The 15,629-nt window shown below is 41.6% G+C and overlaps 1 protein-coding gene and 1 pseudogene across 4 annotated transcripts in view; both read left to right on the plus strand.

The window, feature by feature from the left end:
• Window positions 1-11,594, plus strand: part of KDM5B (lysine demethylase 5B) — a 48,497-nt gene extending 36,903 nt beyond the window's left edge. For all 4 annotated transcript variants that reach the window (XM_028734726.2, XM_028734724.2, XM_028734727.2 and 1 more), the window contains 10 exons: window positions 430-544; window positions 1,562-1,917; window positions 3,371-3,509; window positions 3,809-3,988; window positions 5,443-5,601; window positions 6,334-6,819; window positions 9,011-9,122; window positions 9,317-9,471; window positions 10,128-10,445; window positions 10,746-11,594. In XM_028734726.2, the coding sequence (XP_028590559.2) occupies window positions 430-544; window positions 1,562-1,917; window positions 3,371-3,509; window positions 3,809-3,988; window positions 5,443-5,601; window positions 6,334-6,819; window positions 9,011-9,122; window positions 9,317-9,471; window positions 10,128-10,445; window positions 10,746-10,883 (2,158 nt within the window). In that variant the 3' untranslated portion in view covers window positions 10,884-11,594. The remainder of the gene's footprint in view (window positions 1-429; window positions 545-1,561; window positions 1,918-3,370; window positions 3,510-3,808; window positions 3,989-5,442; window positions 5,602-6,333; window positions 6,820-9,010; window positions 9,123-9,316; window positions 9,472-10,127; window positions 10,446-10,745) is intronic.
• Window positions 960-1,029, plus strand: LOC114600010 (U6 spliceosomal RNA; annotated as a pseudogene).
• Window positions 11,595-15,629: the final 4,035 nt, after the last annotated feature.

The following is a 15,629-nucleotide window of genomic DNA, read 5'->3' on the forward strand; positions in this document are numbered from 1 at the left end:
TGTGGGCTACCCATAGACATTGGGTTGGCCATAGTGGGAAACAGGATTCTGGACTAAAAGACTTTTGGTCTGATCCAGCAGGGTTCTTCTAATGTTCGTGCGTTGCAGTGTGTTTGTAAAAAAAATTAGACCATTTTCTTCTGCACCTTTAAGATTTGCCATTGTTGTATGAAACTTGTGTTGGCCTCATTATTCTCTCAGAAGAGTAAAATTGCCACATTCACACTTCACTTGGCATTGACCACATGTTGTTCCCCACCCCTAGCTTATATGAAGTTTAAATAGCAGGTGAAAAAGTATCAGTTGCAACAAAATTCCATCTGCTGTAGGAATGTCATTGAACAGCGGGGCAGAAATCCCTTTAAAAAAATCATTTCTGATTATGCAAATAATTGGAAGCATGTTGTAATTATGTCTGTGTGATTGCAGGTATCGGTCTGGAGGAGGAAAATCTCAAAATCAGCTGACTGTGAATGAACTCCGTTTATTTGTTAGGCAGCTCTATGCTTTACCATGTGTCATCAGCCAAACAACATTGCTGAAGGTAAATTATAGTGCTCCAGATAATAAATACTAAGAAAACAGACTCAGATTTCTGAATGTTCCAAGAATTTGGATAGAGAAACAAATGGCACTAGAGCCAACAACTTAATGGGAATAAACAAACAGTAGTTAAGCTGTTGGGCAGGGTTTGGGCAATCAAACAGTCAAGTCACGTAACCTTTATTGGCATCATATAAGAACATTCAGAATACATTCAGAATAGATAGGCCAGTACGATCTCGTCACCACCCCAACAGCACAGTCACCTGCCAAAGGGCAGAAGAGGCGAGCAATCTGCCTCATCTCTGTGGGTTTCCAACAAGGGCAGGATCCTGTAGCATACTTCAGCGACAAAAAATTAAATAGAGGAACTCAGCTACTGTCTTGGTGAGCTCCTGGTCTCTCCCCTGTAATACGTGCTCGCTTCGGCAGCACATATACTAAAATTGGAACGATACAGAGGAGATTAGCATGGCCCCTGTGCAATCAAACCAACAGTGGGTTTAATAAACCATGGGTTAGTGTTTTGTGCAAACCAGACATATATCATATTTTGGTGTGTGTATTTGAACATAGTTTTAAATGAATGTAAATTGGCAGGTCTGCATTACTAATTTTCTATGCTTTCTTGGTGTAGAAATCTTACCCCAGGGAGTTGTCACTTCCTAAGAGCAGGAAGAATATGAATTCAGATTGGAGCTCTCCCTGACCAAAATCCACATCTAATAAAGTTGACTTGGTTAACTCATACAAAATTCTGAAACGCATCAGAATTTTTGGTCATTATTTTTTTAAGCAGATCTTGGCAAAGTTGATAAGCTCTTAAAATGAGATTTGTTCAGAAATCTTAAAATCTGAGGAATTATTATTTTTTTACTTCTTGGAAACAAATATGCCTGGCATTCTGAAAAACCTGCTAGGTGGCTTGCTGTTCAGGTGAAAGTGACAGAATAGATTTCATGATATTTTGGTGGGAGAGTTTTAAACCCTTGACATATTTTGCTGCTTTATATTTCAGGATCTTCTTAATCGCGTGGAAGACTTTCAGAAGTATAGCCAAAAACTCCTCTCTGAAGAAATTCCCAGTGCTTCAGAAATACAGGAACTGTTGGATGTCAGTTTTGACTTTGATGTTGATCTTCCCCAGCTAAGTGAATTACGGATACGCCTAGAGCAAGCCCACTGGCTGGAAGATGTGCAGCATGTTTGCTTGGACCAAAATTCTCTTACTCTGGATGATATGAGAAGACTTATAGACTCTGGTGTTGGGCTCGCTCCTCATCCTGCTGTTGAGAAGGCAATGGCTAAGCTGCAAGAGCTGTTGACAGTATCTGAACACTGGGATGACAAGGCTAGAACCCTGATAAAAGCCAGGTAAAAACTGAATCTTCCTCTTACAGAACTATTGCAGTTACCACACACTGCTTTCAAGTAATTATTTTCCCAAACTTTCACAAAAATGAGGAAATGTGAGTCTGTAGCACTCTGTGTACAGGAAAGAGAGTGAGATGGTATATTCTCTGTCCCAGCAGGCAGGAAATGGTTAACCCATCTTCCACTTGAAGGCATTTGGGTGACGATGAGTCCTACAATAATGTATTGAGCCTAGTTTTAACTACAGGCATTAACTTGTTTCTGACCTGTACCACTTTAGACTACAAGATGGAGCCTTATGTGTCTCAATGCTTCTCTGTATGTATGTACAGTATGTACATACAGAGTCTCTGCACATAAAAAACTTGTCAGGAAAGTGACCAGGCTAGAACCTTGCCCCGGATTCAGGTAACCATGCGCACTAGTGAAGATCAGCACAAGGGCTCTCACTAGTGTATATGGGCTTTGCTCCTTCCCCACTTCCCCAAATCCACTCAGAAGGGTCAGGAATACTCCCCAGAGCAGCACATAGGAGGAGGAAAGATCAGCAGAGTGCAATGTTGAATTCCTCCCTCTTATTTTTATGTTACCACCATCGGGCTGAGAGGATCCTCCAACTCTCTGTCCCTATTCCCCTGATTAAAATGTAAAAAATGTATCTGTGGGGGATATTTTCCTTAGCAAAAAAGCGTTTTGGGGTGGGGGAACGGAGTCTGTGTGTGTATGCATGTGTTTGCTGAACTGCCTTGCAAGCAGCATATGCAGGCAGAGAGAGCATGGAAGGAGACAGCTGCTTTGGCTTGCTCCTGCTCCCCAGCTGGGCAAGGCAGTGGCAGCCCAGCAGCAGCATCACAACAGAGCCCTTGCACTGCCTTCAGGGCTCTCTGATGCAGATGCTGGGCTACCTCTGCCTCTGCCTTGCCCAACCCATGCGCCAAGGCGGCCTTGGATGGGGCAAGTGCGCTGGCCTGTCTCATCTGCTGCTGCCTGGTGGTGGTGGTGGGGGGGAGTCTAACGGATCCCTCACCTGGTCTGCTGGAGGCATGGTGGGGGTCTCCTTTAAACTTCTCCATTGAGAGGCGGGCAGCTGCATACCCCCAGTGGAGAAGTTTAAAGGATCCCCCACCTCCCCAGAATCCCTCCCCCCGCGTCCTCCTTATTGGCCTTCAAGATATGGGAACCTTATGCAGGCAATTCTCAATTTGTGCATGTTCAGCGTTGGAAGAGAAGCAGGGTGGGCTTACACATGTGATGACCTGGAATGTGACCCCTACATAAATGGGGGATTGCCTGTAATTTAAACTGAATTATATATGCTTCTAATTTGTCTGTTGACATCCCATACTGACAAGAAGTGCCTTATGATACTATAATTGTTTGGCCAATAGCAATTTGGCACTAGCGTTTGAGTAATAATACAACATTTTGATCATATATGTTTGTTTATTTTAAGACCACGGCAGTCATTAAGTAGTCTTGAAGCAGCAGTGAAGGAGATTGAGGAAATTCCTGCTTACCTTCCAAATGGCATAGCTCTGAAAGAGGCTGTAAAAAAGGCCAGAGACTGGCTACAGGAAGTGGAGGGCTTGCAGGTAGGAATCATCAGTGATGTTCAACAGTGATTTCACTCTAACTTCATTTGTTTCTGTAGACTGTGTGGTGTTCAACTGCTGGCAGAAATTTTAAGTTGTACAACTGATGTTTCCTTAGGGTAGGAATGGGGAACCTGTGATCCTTCAGATCTTGTTGGGACTCCCATCAACCCCAGCCAGCATGTAGTCCAGCAATATCAGTAGTTCCACAAGTTCTCCTTATCTGCCTTAGATAGGCATGCAGCAGAATAATGCAATTACTTTAATGTTTTTTTAAAATAATGTTTCTACACTGTTAGGTTGGTGGACGTGTGCCTGTGTTAGATACACTTGTGGAACTTGTGTCTAGAAGTCGCTCTATTCCAGTACATCTTGAATATCTGCCAAGATTAGAATCATTAGTTGCTGAGGTTCAAACTTGGAAAGAGTGTGCAAGCAATACTTTTTTGACTGAGAATTCACCGTATTCTCTTCTTGAGGTAAGCAGTTTATGGTGTATACATGTTTGCTTTCAATTCAGTATTTGTGATATACACCCACCACATAGAAATTAAGAGTCAAGGGTTGACTGAAATACCACAAGTATCTTGTTCACATCCACAGGGTAAATCAACTGAAAGTATCCCACAAAACTGGACAAGACACCTGACATAGATTTGTCCCAACTATGGTATTTGGATCACTATGAAATCAAGACTTTTGGCCTAAAATTGCCTAGCAAAATTCCCATAGCAGGCTTCTGAGGGTTCCAGCATACTGTTTCCTGTGGCAGATATCAGCAAACCTTTCACCTCTTTCAAAAGCTTTGCTGGGCAGCTACTCGAGGATTTGATGGAGGCTGCAAACTAAACCTTCATTGTTGCCTTCACCACTACGCAGTAGGCACAATTATGTGTTCTAGTAGTAAATGTTCAGTTACCCTCGCAGCAGGCCTCATGCCTATTGTGCTTAAGCCATTGTCTGGCCTGAAGCTCCACAGAAAACCACAGGGGCATTCAGGCTCCATCGTGCCAGTGGCCTATTACTTCTCACCATTCCACAGTGAAACTAAGGCCTCCACATCTTAAGCTGCCAGGAATTCACCTAGAATGCAAGAATCCATATTGACAAGTTCCTCACCAAGGCAAAGACAAAAGTATATGCTTTCTGTGTCAGGCCAGTGACAAACTTATGACTGATCCATGGTTATCATGGAAGCCATGAAGTCCTGAACTGGACCACATTAATCCTAATCATCCCTCCAAAAGGTGACTTTCATGGTTCAGAGAGGTCTATCAGGACGATGTTATACATGACTCTGTGCAGTAACTAGTTTGGCCCTTGAGATTCCCAAATAACTATGATATGGGAAGTGGGGTTATACAAGAAGTAAGTGCTGGAACTTACATCCCTCAAGGTTCAGGTGACTGATGACTATCAGATTTTAAAAGATGTATGTGCAGTCTTCTGTTTCCAGGCTGTTTCTCATAGATGGTCACTGCTGAGTAGCGTATGCCCCCTCCCATGTTTGTTCTTGGCTACAGCTCATGTTTAGTGAGCAGTTAGCTTAACCATGAGTAAATGGTAAGGTAAAGGTAAAGGACCCCTGGACCGTGAGTAGCACTTCTGGTAAAGCATTAAGCCAAACCTTGGTTTAACTAGGTGTGGCACAGTAGTAAAAAGTACTTGGGAGGAGTAAAATTATTGTGAGCTCCTCTCCAGGAGCCTAGAAGTTTGTCTTGCTGTGTTTTGTGAAACAGGTCAGTGTCTTGTTGCATCTCTCTTTTTTGACAGCATGACCTTGCATAGCTGAGAATATCCTGATTCAGATGGATCTTTATTGCTTTTGCCACAACAGACTAACACAGCTACTGTGGATTGGCCATTTACAAGGAAGATATGATTATGCTGTTTTACACCAGGATGAATAATGGTTGTTCTGACTCTTCACCAGGTGTTGTGTCCAAGATGTGATATTGGAACATTGGGATTTAAAAGAAAAATGAAGAAATTAAAAGAGCCTGTCCCAAATGGAAAAAAGAAGAGCACCAAATTAGAGAGTTTAAATGATTTGGAAAGAGCTTTATCTGAGAGTAAGGAAACTGCTGCTGCGGTATGTATACTGTTAGAAATGAGTTTGGAAATAGGTGATCAGTAGATTAAGCTTTTTTCTTGCTTTGTTCTTTTATGATGCTTCATTTCTTCCATTTCCTTCGGTATGGAGATGCACAGTAATCCTTTTTTGTCTAGTACAGTCATACCTTGGGTTGTGAACATGATCCATGCAGGAGGCACATTCGCAACCCGCAGCGCTGCATTTGTGCATGTGCATGACGTGATTTGGCGCTTCTGCGCATGCGTGTGATGTCATTTTGCGCATACGCAAGTGCCGAAACCAGGAAGCAACTCGTTCCGGTACTTCCGGGTTCAGCATGGTCCGGAGCGTTTGTAACCCAAGGTATGACTGTATAGATTTTTGTGTTCTCTCCCAGATAAAGAGGGCATGTTTTAATACATTTTAAAAATTGGACTTTCTGAGGATTGAGATAATATGTGTTTGGGATGGATCTTCTGTTAATGAAAGTCAAGCCTCTTACTCTACATGTAAGTGTATCCCTTAACATTTGATGAAGTGTCAGACAATGTGCCATTAAATAAAAAAAGGTTCAAAAAGAACGCATCTGGTTTGACTCCCTAGTTCGAATAATAGAATTGTAGAGTTGGCAGGGACCCTGAGGATCATCTAAAGCTTTCTTGCAAGATTTGGAGAAAATTATAGTTAAGCCCTTCAGTTTAAAAATCTTGCTCTGAGGAATTTGACTGTTTTCATGTCATTTTCTTCCAGATGGCCACACTTGGTGAAGCCCGCTTAAAGGAGATGGAAGCACTGCATTCACTTAGAGCAGCAAATGAAAAAAAAATATTCTCCACTGAACAGGATGTAGAGATCAAAGTTTGTCTCTGCCAGAGTGAGCCCGCAGCACCAATGATACAGTGTGAACTATGCAGAGCGGTCTTCCATACCAGCTGTGTTTCAGTGCCCAGAACTTTGCAGGAACCTCGGGTGTGGCTCTGCCCTCACTGTCATAGATCTGAAAAGCCACCTTTAGAAAAGATTCTACCTTTACTGGCTTCCTTGCAGCGTATTCGAGTGAGACTGCCTGAGGGAGATGCTTTACGGTATATGATAGAGAGAACCGTGAACTGGCAACATAGAGCACAGCAGATGTTGTCCTCAGGGAATATAAAACTTATACAAGACAAAGTGGGCTCAGGTATACTGTACAGCAGATGGCAAACCATGGCAGGCCAGTTGCAAGAGACAAGTAAGGTAAGGTTCTCCTTGATACGGGGAGCTCACCAGGATGTGTTGTGCAACATCCAATTGACACATTTATCTAAACTCTGAGCCAACAATACTGTGGTAAATTATTAAGGAATTACATGCTAATTCCCCAGCCTTGGTTCACACACATTTATTACTTAATGGATTATCCTATTAGGCCATGAATTCTACTCTCCCTCCTTGATACGTAGCCTTGTTGTGGATTTAAGCTGCCTTATGTTCCTGTCCTAAACTGTATCATTTAGAATAAAGTAAATCCTCCTGTACCCCTGCTTTCCTGCTCAGTTGTTAACAGAGGGCTCTCTTATCAGTCTTGCGTCTCTGGCCCTTCATCAGCTACTCTGTCATGGACCCCCAATCTGCTTGTGGACCAGCTGATCTGATGTCACAGTCTGTTTAGCTGGGTTGGGATGAAACTTGTTTGACTATTTGTCTTGGAGGGAAAGACCCCCCTCCCCCAAGGTCTAATTAGAGTTGACTATGTGGTATCACAAGGGATGTGGGTGGCGTGTGGGTTAAACCACAGAGCCTAGGACTTGCCGATCAGAAGGTCGGCATTTCGAATCCCTGCGACAGGGTGAGCTCCCGTTGCTTGGTCCCAGCTCCTGCCAACCTAGCAGTTCGAAAGCATGTCAAAGTGCGGGAAGGTAAACGGCGTTTCCGTGCACTGCTCTGGTTCGCCAGAAGCAGCTTAGCCAAATGACCCGGAAGCTGTACGCCGGCTCCCTCAGCCAATAAAGCGAGATGAGCGCCGCAACCCCAGAGTCGGTCACGACTGGACCTAATGGTCATGGGCCCCTTTACCTATGTGGTATCACAAAGCCAAACTGGAGAGAAGGCAATAACTTGCCATCATTTTAAAGTGGTGTAAATGTTGACCCCTCCAGTGACTTCCCCAAATGAAATGGTTATGTGTTTCTCATGGAAAATGAAGCTCCTTTCTCCCCTACCTTAATGTGACAGTCTTTTGTCTGCAAAGGACAGGCACATCTTGTATAGCAATGTGAGATAAGCTTTGCTCAATCAGACTAAAGGTCTAGTGTGGTATCCTGTGTCTCACAGTGGTCAACCAGATACCTTCGGGAGAATAGCCTCACTGTTGTCCCACTACCCTGCCCCCCAACTGTTCCTTTAAGCTATAATGGCTTATAGCCATTGATAGACCACCTCCATAAGGTGTCTTTTTAAAGCCCTCTAAAAGCCCTCTAAATTACTATTTATCCAGTAGTGTGTTGAGGTAGTACTTAATTTTGTTTGTCATGAATCTACTGCCAAGGAGTTTCATTGAGTTACCCCAAGTTCTGATGTTATAAGAGAGAGTAAAAAATAAAACACTCACTTTCTCCATAACGTACAGTATAACATTGTTAACTTCTGTCACATTCCCATTTCATCATTTATTCTTATCTAAAAAGCCCCAAATCCATTCAGGAAGGTGATCAGCTCCTAACAATGTTGGTTGCCCTTTTCTTCCCTGTTTTCTATGGAATTTGCTTTTTTTACTTCTACACACAGGAGTTGACATTTTTCGTTAGTTGTCTCTTTAACCCCCTAAGACTCTCCCCCCCCCCCCCAAGTCACAGACAGATTAGACCCTATTACTGAATGTGTGGTTAGAATGTTTTGCCCCTTCACATTTGGCTTTTCATTTGCTACTTTTTGCTGGCCGTCCACCCAGTTTGGTGAGATGCTTTTTGGAGCTCCTCACATGTTTGTTGAGTTTTCACAATCCTGGATAAATTGGTACTGTATTTACTGCAAACTTTCCTACATCACCCCTAACTCCAGATCACTTATGACTAAATTAAATAGCACCTGCTCCAATACTGATATTGCCTACATGCATTACTCTGTTGTGGAAAATTGTTTATTCCTCACTTCTGCTTCCTGTTCCTTAATCAGTTTCCAGTCCAAAAGAGGACCTAATCCAGTGACTTCAGTTTGTTTTAGATGGTTATAATATTGTGTTTTAAATTGTTGTAGCCAGACATAGAACCTTATGGTGAAGAGTGGGTAATAAATTGAAATAATAATAATAGAACTTTCTAAAACTAAGATATCGGGCATGTCATTTTAATCAATTGTTAATTTAAAGTTACATTTTAACACCATAATCATTCAAGTTCACAGCATGTTAAAGAAATAAGGTGGTGTTTAATTGCTTCTCTTTAATTAGGTTTCACAGACAATTGGTGCTACATCTTTCTCTTTGCCACATGACTGGAATAACAGACCCATGCATTTACACTCTCCTTTCTCTACAGGACAAAACTGCATCCCCCTTCATGGTAAGTATGCTGTACTTATCATTCATCAGTGTGAAATCCTAAACATAACATTATGAGCTCCTTTGTGTAGGGTCTTGTAGGCAGAGAATTTGTAAAAATAATTTCAATTTGCTTGATGTGCTTTGGAAAGAAAAGTTTTAAAGCTATGTAACTTCACCACTGATAATTAAAAATTATTGTGTTTGTCACTCTAGCCATAAGTACAGAGCTGAATGAACTGATGATGGAAGCCCAACTACTACAGGTTTCACTACCCGAAATACAAGAGCTGTATGAGATCTTATTCACAAAGCAAAGCCCAGTTGCAAAGACAGAACAGAGGTCACCAGTAGGACCAACAAGTGAAAAGGTAAGTATTTAGGACTGGGGTCCATCTCAGAAAGGGAATCTGCTGGTTTTGAAAATCTTGTTTTAATTGCTGTAGTGTAAATACAGGCTTCCCCCCTCTCATCAACAGTACACATGCACACACAGAAGCATTTTCCTGTGTATCACTTTTATTTCTCCCCTCCCTCAACATCAGCCACCAGGAGATGATAGAGAGGGCGCACTAGAAATCCAGCTCAGTTGTTTCTCTGTACCCCTTCCCCCCAAAAAACACACCAGATGTGCAGTTGCAATGGAATTCTTACAAATGTTCTGTTGCATAAGCTTTGCCAAACCAAAGCTCTAATGTGCAGGTCTTTGTGACATTGCTTACGAGCTCCAAAAGTGGTTAGAGATAGCTTGCATGCTGTGGCAGTTCACAGCCAATATGTGTGCTCTCAATATTAATTCCCTTGCACTTAAAAGGTGAAGAAAGGAGGTTTTTTGTATCTGTGTTGAAAAAATGGTAAAACTTTTCAAAAAAATCTCATTCTTAAGTGCTATAAGAAAGAGATGCTGAAGTATTATGCTTAATATGTGCTTCTCATTAAATGTGTGGATGGTTACCGCATAGCATGCAGAAGTATAAGGAACTGGCTACATGGTACTTTATGATCTTCTAATGCATGTTTCTTGTAGACTGATTTTTGTCGAGGGAAGAGAGATGGAATTTGCTCTGTGGAAAGGAAGCTGAAGAGACATTTTGAGAGAGGAGATTTCTGCAGTGAGATGAGAACACGAGTCAGAAAAATAGCTCCCAACAAGAAAAAACTGAAATTATCTCATTTGAGGGAGCTGGGTGCTAGCAAGCTGGAAAGAAACCGGTTGTTTGACATACAGCGGTCTGGTGAAAGCCAGTTGCTTCTTTCGGATATGTCCTTCTCTGAACAAGAAGAATCTGAAGATGAGGATGCCATCTGCCCAGCTGTCAATTGCCTGCAGCCTGAAGGTGATGAGGTAAGTTGAAGGAAATATCTGTAAAGGATGTAAAAATGCATGGTTTGGTAGAATCATAGAGTTGGAGGGGGCATTGTAGGCCACCCAGAACAAACAAACCCAGTTCTTTCAGCCTTTCACCCTAAGACTGTTTTCTGAACACCAGTTTTTTTATCTCCTCAAAGTATTGTGCCCAGTACAGGATATGGTACTAGTAGACTGCTAGACGTAGCTACAGAAAACTTGCTAGCAAACAGATATAAAAGTGATGTACCATATTTGTTGTTGTGTGAAGACTTTTAACTCTCTCTTTGTGTCTAGGTGGACTGGGTCCAGTGTGATGGCTGCTGCAATCAGTGGTTCCATCAAGTATGTGTGGGTGTCTCTCCAGAAATGGCAGAAAAAGAAGACTACATATGTGTGAGCTGTACGGGAAAGGACTCCCCATATCGAAAGTAACATGCCTGATGAACATAAGGACTCTACAACAGAAGATTAGCTTTTTTTTCCCCTCCATAAAGCCACTGGGCTGGTTTTAGAGCCAAGTTGCAAATGGTGCTACTTCTATCCTAATGGGATCATTTTTCAGACCTTAAAACAATTTGACACTTTTGTATTTTTATCCTTTAAGCTGTTTGTGGTTATTGAGGTTTGAAATGCTGACTGTTCAGACAGGGGTTTTTAGCCAGTTTGAAGGCATCAAAACATGCACCTTTTCATGTATAGCATTAAATTACCTCTTTGAAATTTACCAGCACATTTAATCAACTCTGTTTAGGTGCAAAACACTGCACTAAGAATTCCCATAATTCCTCTTTTTGAAGAAATCCCTGTTTACTCTTTTGAACATTTTTGAAAACTTTAGATTCCCCCCCCCCCCCTTTGATTTTGTAGACTAGGTTTATTTATCTGAGCAATAACTTCTGTGTCTGGTTTCAGTGACTGGAATTCTATTTCTGAACAGCGTGTGGTGCTTTTAGCATTGGTTAATGTACAGAAAGCAAATGTTTAGGTTCTAGTGTCACTGATGGACTAGTGATGTAGGAGACAAGAAAGCTCTGTAAAGTAATGGCCACAGCTGTATTTTGGCTTTTTCTTCTTTTTTGGTAGCTTGTATCAAATGTTGCAGTTTATATTGTGGAATAAACCCTTGGTTATGTTACAAAATTCCATGCTGGTGTCTTCAAAGATGTTGCATTGCAGCTGTTTCCCACCTTGATCTCTTTTATGATGCATGTTTTCACATGTTATGTTTTTAAAAGCATCCATGCCATTGCATTTTCAGACATCTTTCTCTCCTTAATCCCACAGAGCCTAGATCTGCCTTGTAAAAACCTATTTCCTCATTACCTGTGGCAAATAGGCATAGAAACTTAACAAATCTGTTTCTTTTCCAAGACCACGAATGTGTAGGCAAGTGGGTTTTATGAGGTAGTAACTTTTGTAGATATGTTTTACATAGGTCTCTCAGATGACATAAATGATGGAAGAGCCTTGGCTCCGTGTAGAGTCCATGCTCTGCAGGCAAAACATCCCAGGTTCAGTCCTCAGCATCTCTAGACTTGTCACAGAATTCTGATGGAAATCGGTGTGGAAAATGCCGATGTTCACTTATTTGTCCCATGTCTGGAACAGAAATCAATTTAGTGAATACGATTGGTATCCGCTCTTGTTTTGAGTTCGCCAGTGGTGCATGATTGATTGCTTCTTTCCCCATTTGTATTGAGTTCCCTGTGTATTGAAATGAATGACCATTGCATTGAAATGGTGTGTAATAACGTAATAATAGCAATTAATGTAAAACTCTGCCAAATTGGAAAATGAGGCTAATAATGTAGTTTGTGTCAGAAGACAAACTGCAGCAGAATGGACATAAATGTCTTCTTCCATCCCTAGCATCTCTAGATATGGGTGGCAGAGACCACTGTTTTAAACCCTGAGTGCCACTGCCAGCCAGTACCTGAGCTTAGATGGACTAATGGTCTGATTCAGTATGAGAGTCAGGATTCATCTGTGAGCTCTGTCAGCACAAGCCCTGCCCACGGCTATCTTGTGTATTGGACTGGTGTTCCTTTTTGTGTTAATTCCTCATGGTATATATTTGCTCACTTCTGACTTCGGTAAGTTTTTGGACAGCAGTCTTCACAACCAGATGCCATTCTTTCCCAATTCATGGGTGATGTGAATACAGTTTGGAACTCTTGACCAGTGAGAAAAAGGACAGAAATATTCCTAGCAGCTTCTTGCTTCTATCTCTATATAACTGCCATTTCTAACAAGTCCAACTGAGTTCATAATCAATGTTATGTTAGATGATAGCTCAGTCAGCAGAGAATGAGACTCTTGACATACATTTGGCCTAAAACGTAACTTCCTAGCAGAACGAAAAAACATTGGCTGGCTGTTACCTTTTTTAAAAAATGCCAATACATTTAAAGCATAAAACATATTTGTAACACAAAAATCAAAAATTGAATGGCGATGGAATTCTTATTTACAGGCTTCTTATTTCATTTTAACTTCTGGAATTAGTGGTGGGAATATGCTATGGGATTAGTTCTTAAGACTTGCACTAAATCTGACAGCTAGTGAGTACAAGCAGTACAAATTATGGATGCTATAGTCCAGGAGTTTCTTCTGTCTACCTTCAGCCCTTGTAGTGGTTCCAGAATAGCAATTGAAACTGTGTTTTATAATAGTATTGTCCCAACTGCAATGGGTTGGGTGCACTGACCAGTAGCACTTTCAGAATTCCCATTATTTGAGAACAAAGCATATTAAGACAGCCTTCCCCAGCCTGGCACTTGCCAAATGTTGGGACTGCAGTTCTCATAATCCTTTACCCATTGTCATGATGGCTGGGGTTGAGGGCAGTTGGGAGTCTCAACATTTGGAGCACCAGCCTGAGGAAGGCTACCTGAGGGAAAGCCTTTCCTTGAAAGCCATGCCCAAAACAATCCTAGTGCCACATTTATTTATTTTATTATTTTATTTTATTTATTTATTTTAATAAATAAAGAGCATATTGATCAACACTTGGGCGGAGGAGCAGAATAAAAAATATTTTGCTCCTTTATGAAGAAACCTGTTCCAGAACTGTGTAGAAAAAGATTGTGTGAGAGAGAAATACTGTCCTAGGTGTGTTCCTTTCCAAAATGCTGTGTTGCTTGGGTGGGAAATCAGTGGACACCTCTGCTAGCAGATTCTGAGGGAACGTGCTTTTTGCAGACTAGCTCTTCCTGCTGTAGTCAACCTATGCCACCTCTCATATCCCTCAACATTCGCTCTGATTTTGGGGAAATGCTTGTACCTGTGGGGGCAAGGAAGAAATGGTGAACAACCCCCTCTGTGATCATCCATTGGCTTAGCAGAAGCACCTACTGAATCAAAAGTCCTCTTGTGAGCTTAAGAACTACACGTATCTTTGAGTTGGCACAACTCATCCAAGTTACACAGTGGTACCTCGGGTTACAGACGCTTCAGGTTACAGACTCCGCTAACCCAGAAATAGTACCTCAGGTTAAGAACTTTGCTTCAGGATGAGAACAGAAATCACACGGCTGTGGCGTGGCGGCAGCGGGAGGCCCCATTAGCTAAAGTACCTCAGGTTAAGAATGGACCTCCAGAATGAATTAAGTTCTTAACGCAAGGTACCACTGTACCATAAAAACAGAAAGTAGCAGCATCAATATAGTAGTAACAAAAGTTTTGTAGACTGTTCAGCCCTTAGATTTTCAGAAATGTACCCTCTTCAGACCAATAAACATCTCATTTCAATCAACAATGTTACCTTGGAGCCAGTGCTGCCAGCCTTTTCCCCTTATGAGAGATGCATGTTTAAAGGTAAAAACATTATTGGCCTATGACAGTGTTTTTATTTTGGGGAGAGGGGAGCACCTATTGTATGGGAGTGTGAGAAAGAGTGGCCAATATTACATTGTTTTGCCAGGTTCCTGCAAAGGCCCTCGGCTTCGAAAGCACTGCATTGTGGGAAGGAAACAAAAAACCAGACTTTATCATATCACCACTGCACAGCCAGCATGAAATTGGGTTACATACAGTGGTGTGGTTGGTTTCCTGTACAATAGTGAGGTTATTACAGAGAGATTGCCATCATTTTGACAGAGTCAGATCTAGAACACAAGGTATAAGAAAACAGTGTGATCTTTCATATGGAAGCACTTAAATAGGATTGTTTTCTCACCATGCCGGTCTATGCAAAGCAGTGTTCTCAAGCATTTACTCTAGAACACATGGGTGCTGATGTAACAAGGCAGTGCTGGAAACATTTAAATTGTCACCGTGTTGATCTATGCAAAGCGTCCTCTCAGGCATTCTCTTTAGTAAAAGCCATTGCACAACAAAGCCAGTTAGGGAGTTTTGTCTTAAAATAGCAACAATGAAATTGGGTTAGTACAAATACTGTATTGGTAATAGGCCAGAAATAATAATGTCTCTGATCATCTGGATGTTTATAGGCTCTGGCATGCACTTCACTGGCATGACACATGTCTCACTACTGCCTGCTCATGAGATCTGAACTGGCATATTTAATTCTGGCTGCAACCCAACTTTACCTCAGAATGTGCTAGTTCAAAAGAAAGATGCCTATAGTCAGACCATGCTTGTGGTTTCATGCATCCATCTGCAAGACAAACAATGGGATATTTATAGGACATGTTGGATTTGTGAAAAATCCACACATTTTTGTCTGTGGTTTTTGCATGATTAATTAAATGCATTTCAGCCACTCTTAAGAAAAGCATTGCAAGCCATTCAGCAGTTTGCTTCAGCATACAATTGGGGGGTGGGGGTGGAGGAAAAAGAACTTTACTATGTATTGATGCTGCAGGACATTTGTTACAGCTGCCACATAATACTTGTTCTGCACTTGTAATAAATCTGTCTTTTAGTGTGGCAGCATGTACACTGTGGAACTTCCTGTGAATGAGGTCAGGTAGTAGGCACTTCCACTGTAATCTTAATGGTGCCTGTTTGAAACATCTTTTGTTTAGGCAAGCCCTCCAGGCATGTAGAAGTTGCAAGTATTTTTTTTTTCCTTTTCAGCTCCGATTAATAAAAGTCCCCTCTCATCATCATTATATTTATATATCAACTTCGATTTGAAATTACAAGGCAATGTACAATAAAAAACACACAGTACAAAATAAATCAGCAGACAATAGACCAGGACAGACATAAAAT

Source organism: Podarcis muralis, chromosome 5 (assembly GCF_964188315.1).
Source record: "Podarcis muralis chromosome 5, rPodMur119.hap1.1, whole genome shotgun sequence".
NCBI lineage: Eukaryota > Metazoa > Chordata > Lepidosauria > Squamata > Lacertidae > Podarcis > Podarcis muralis.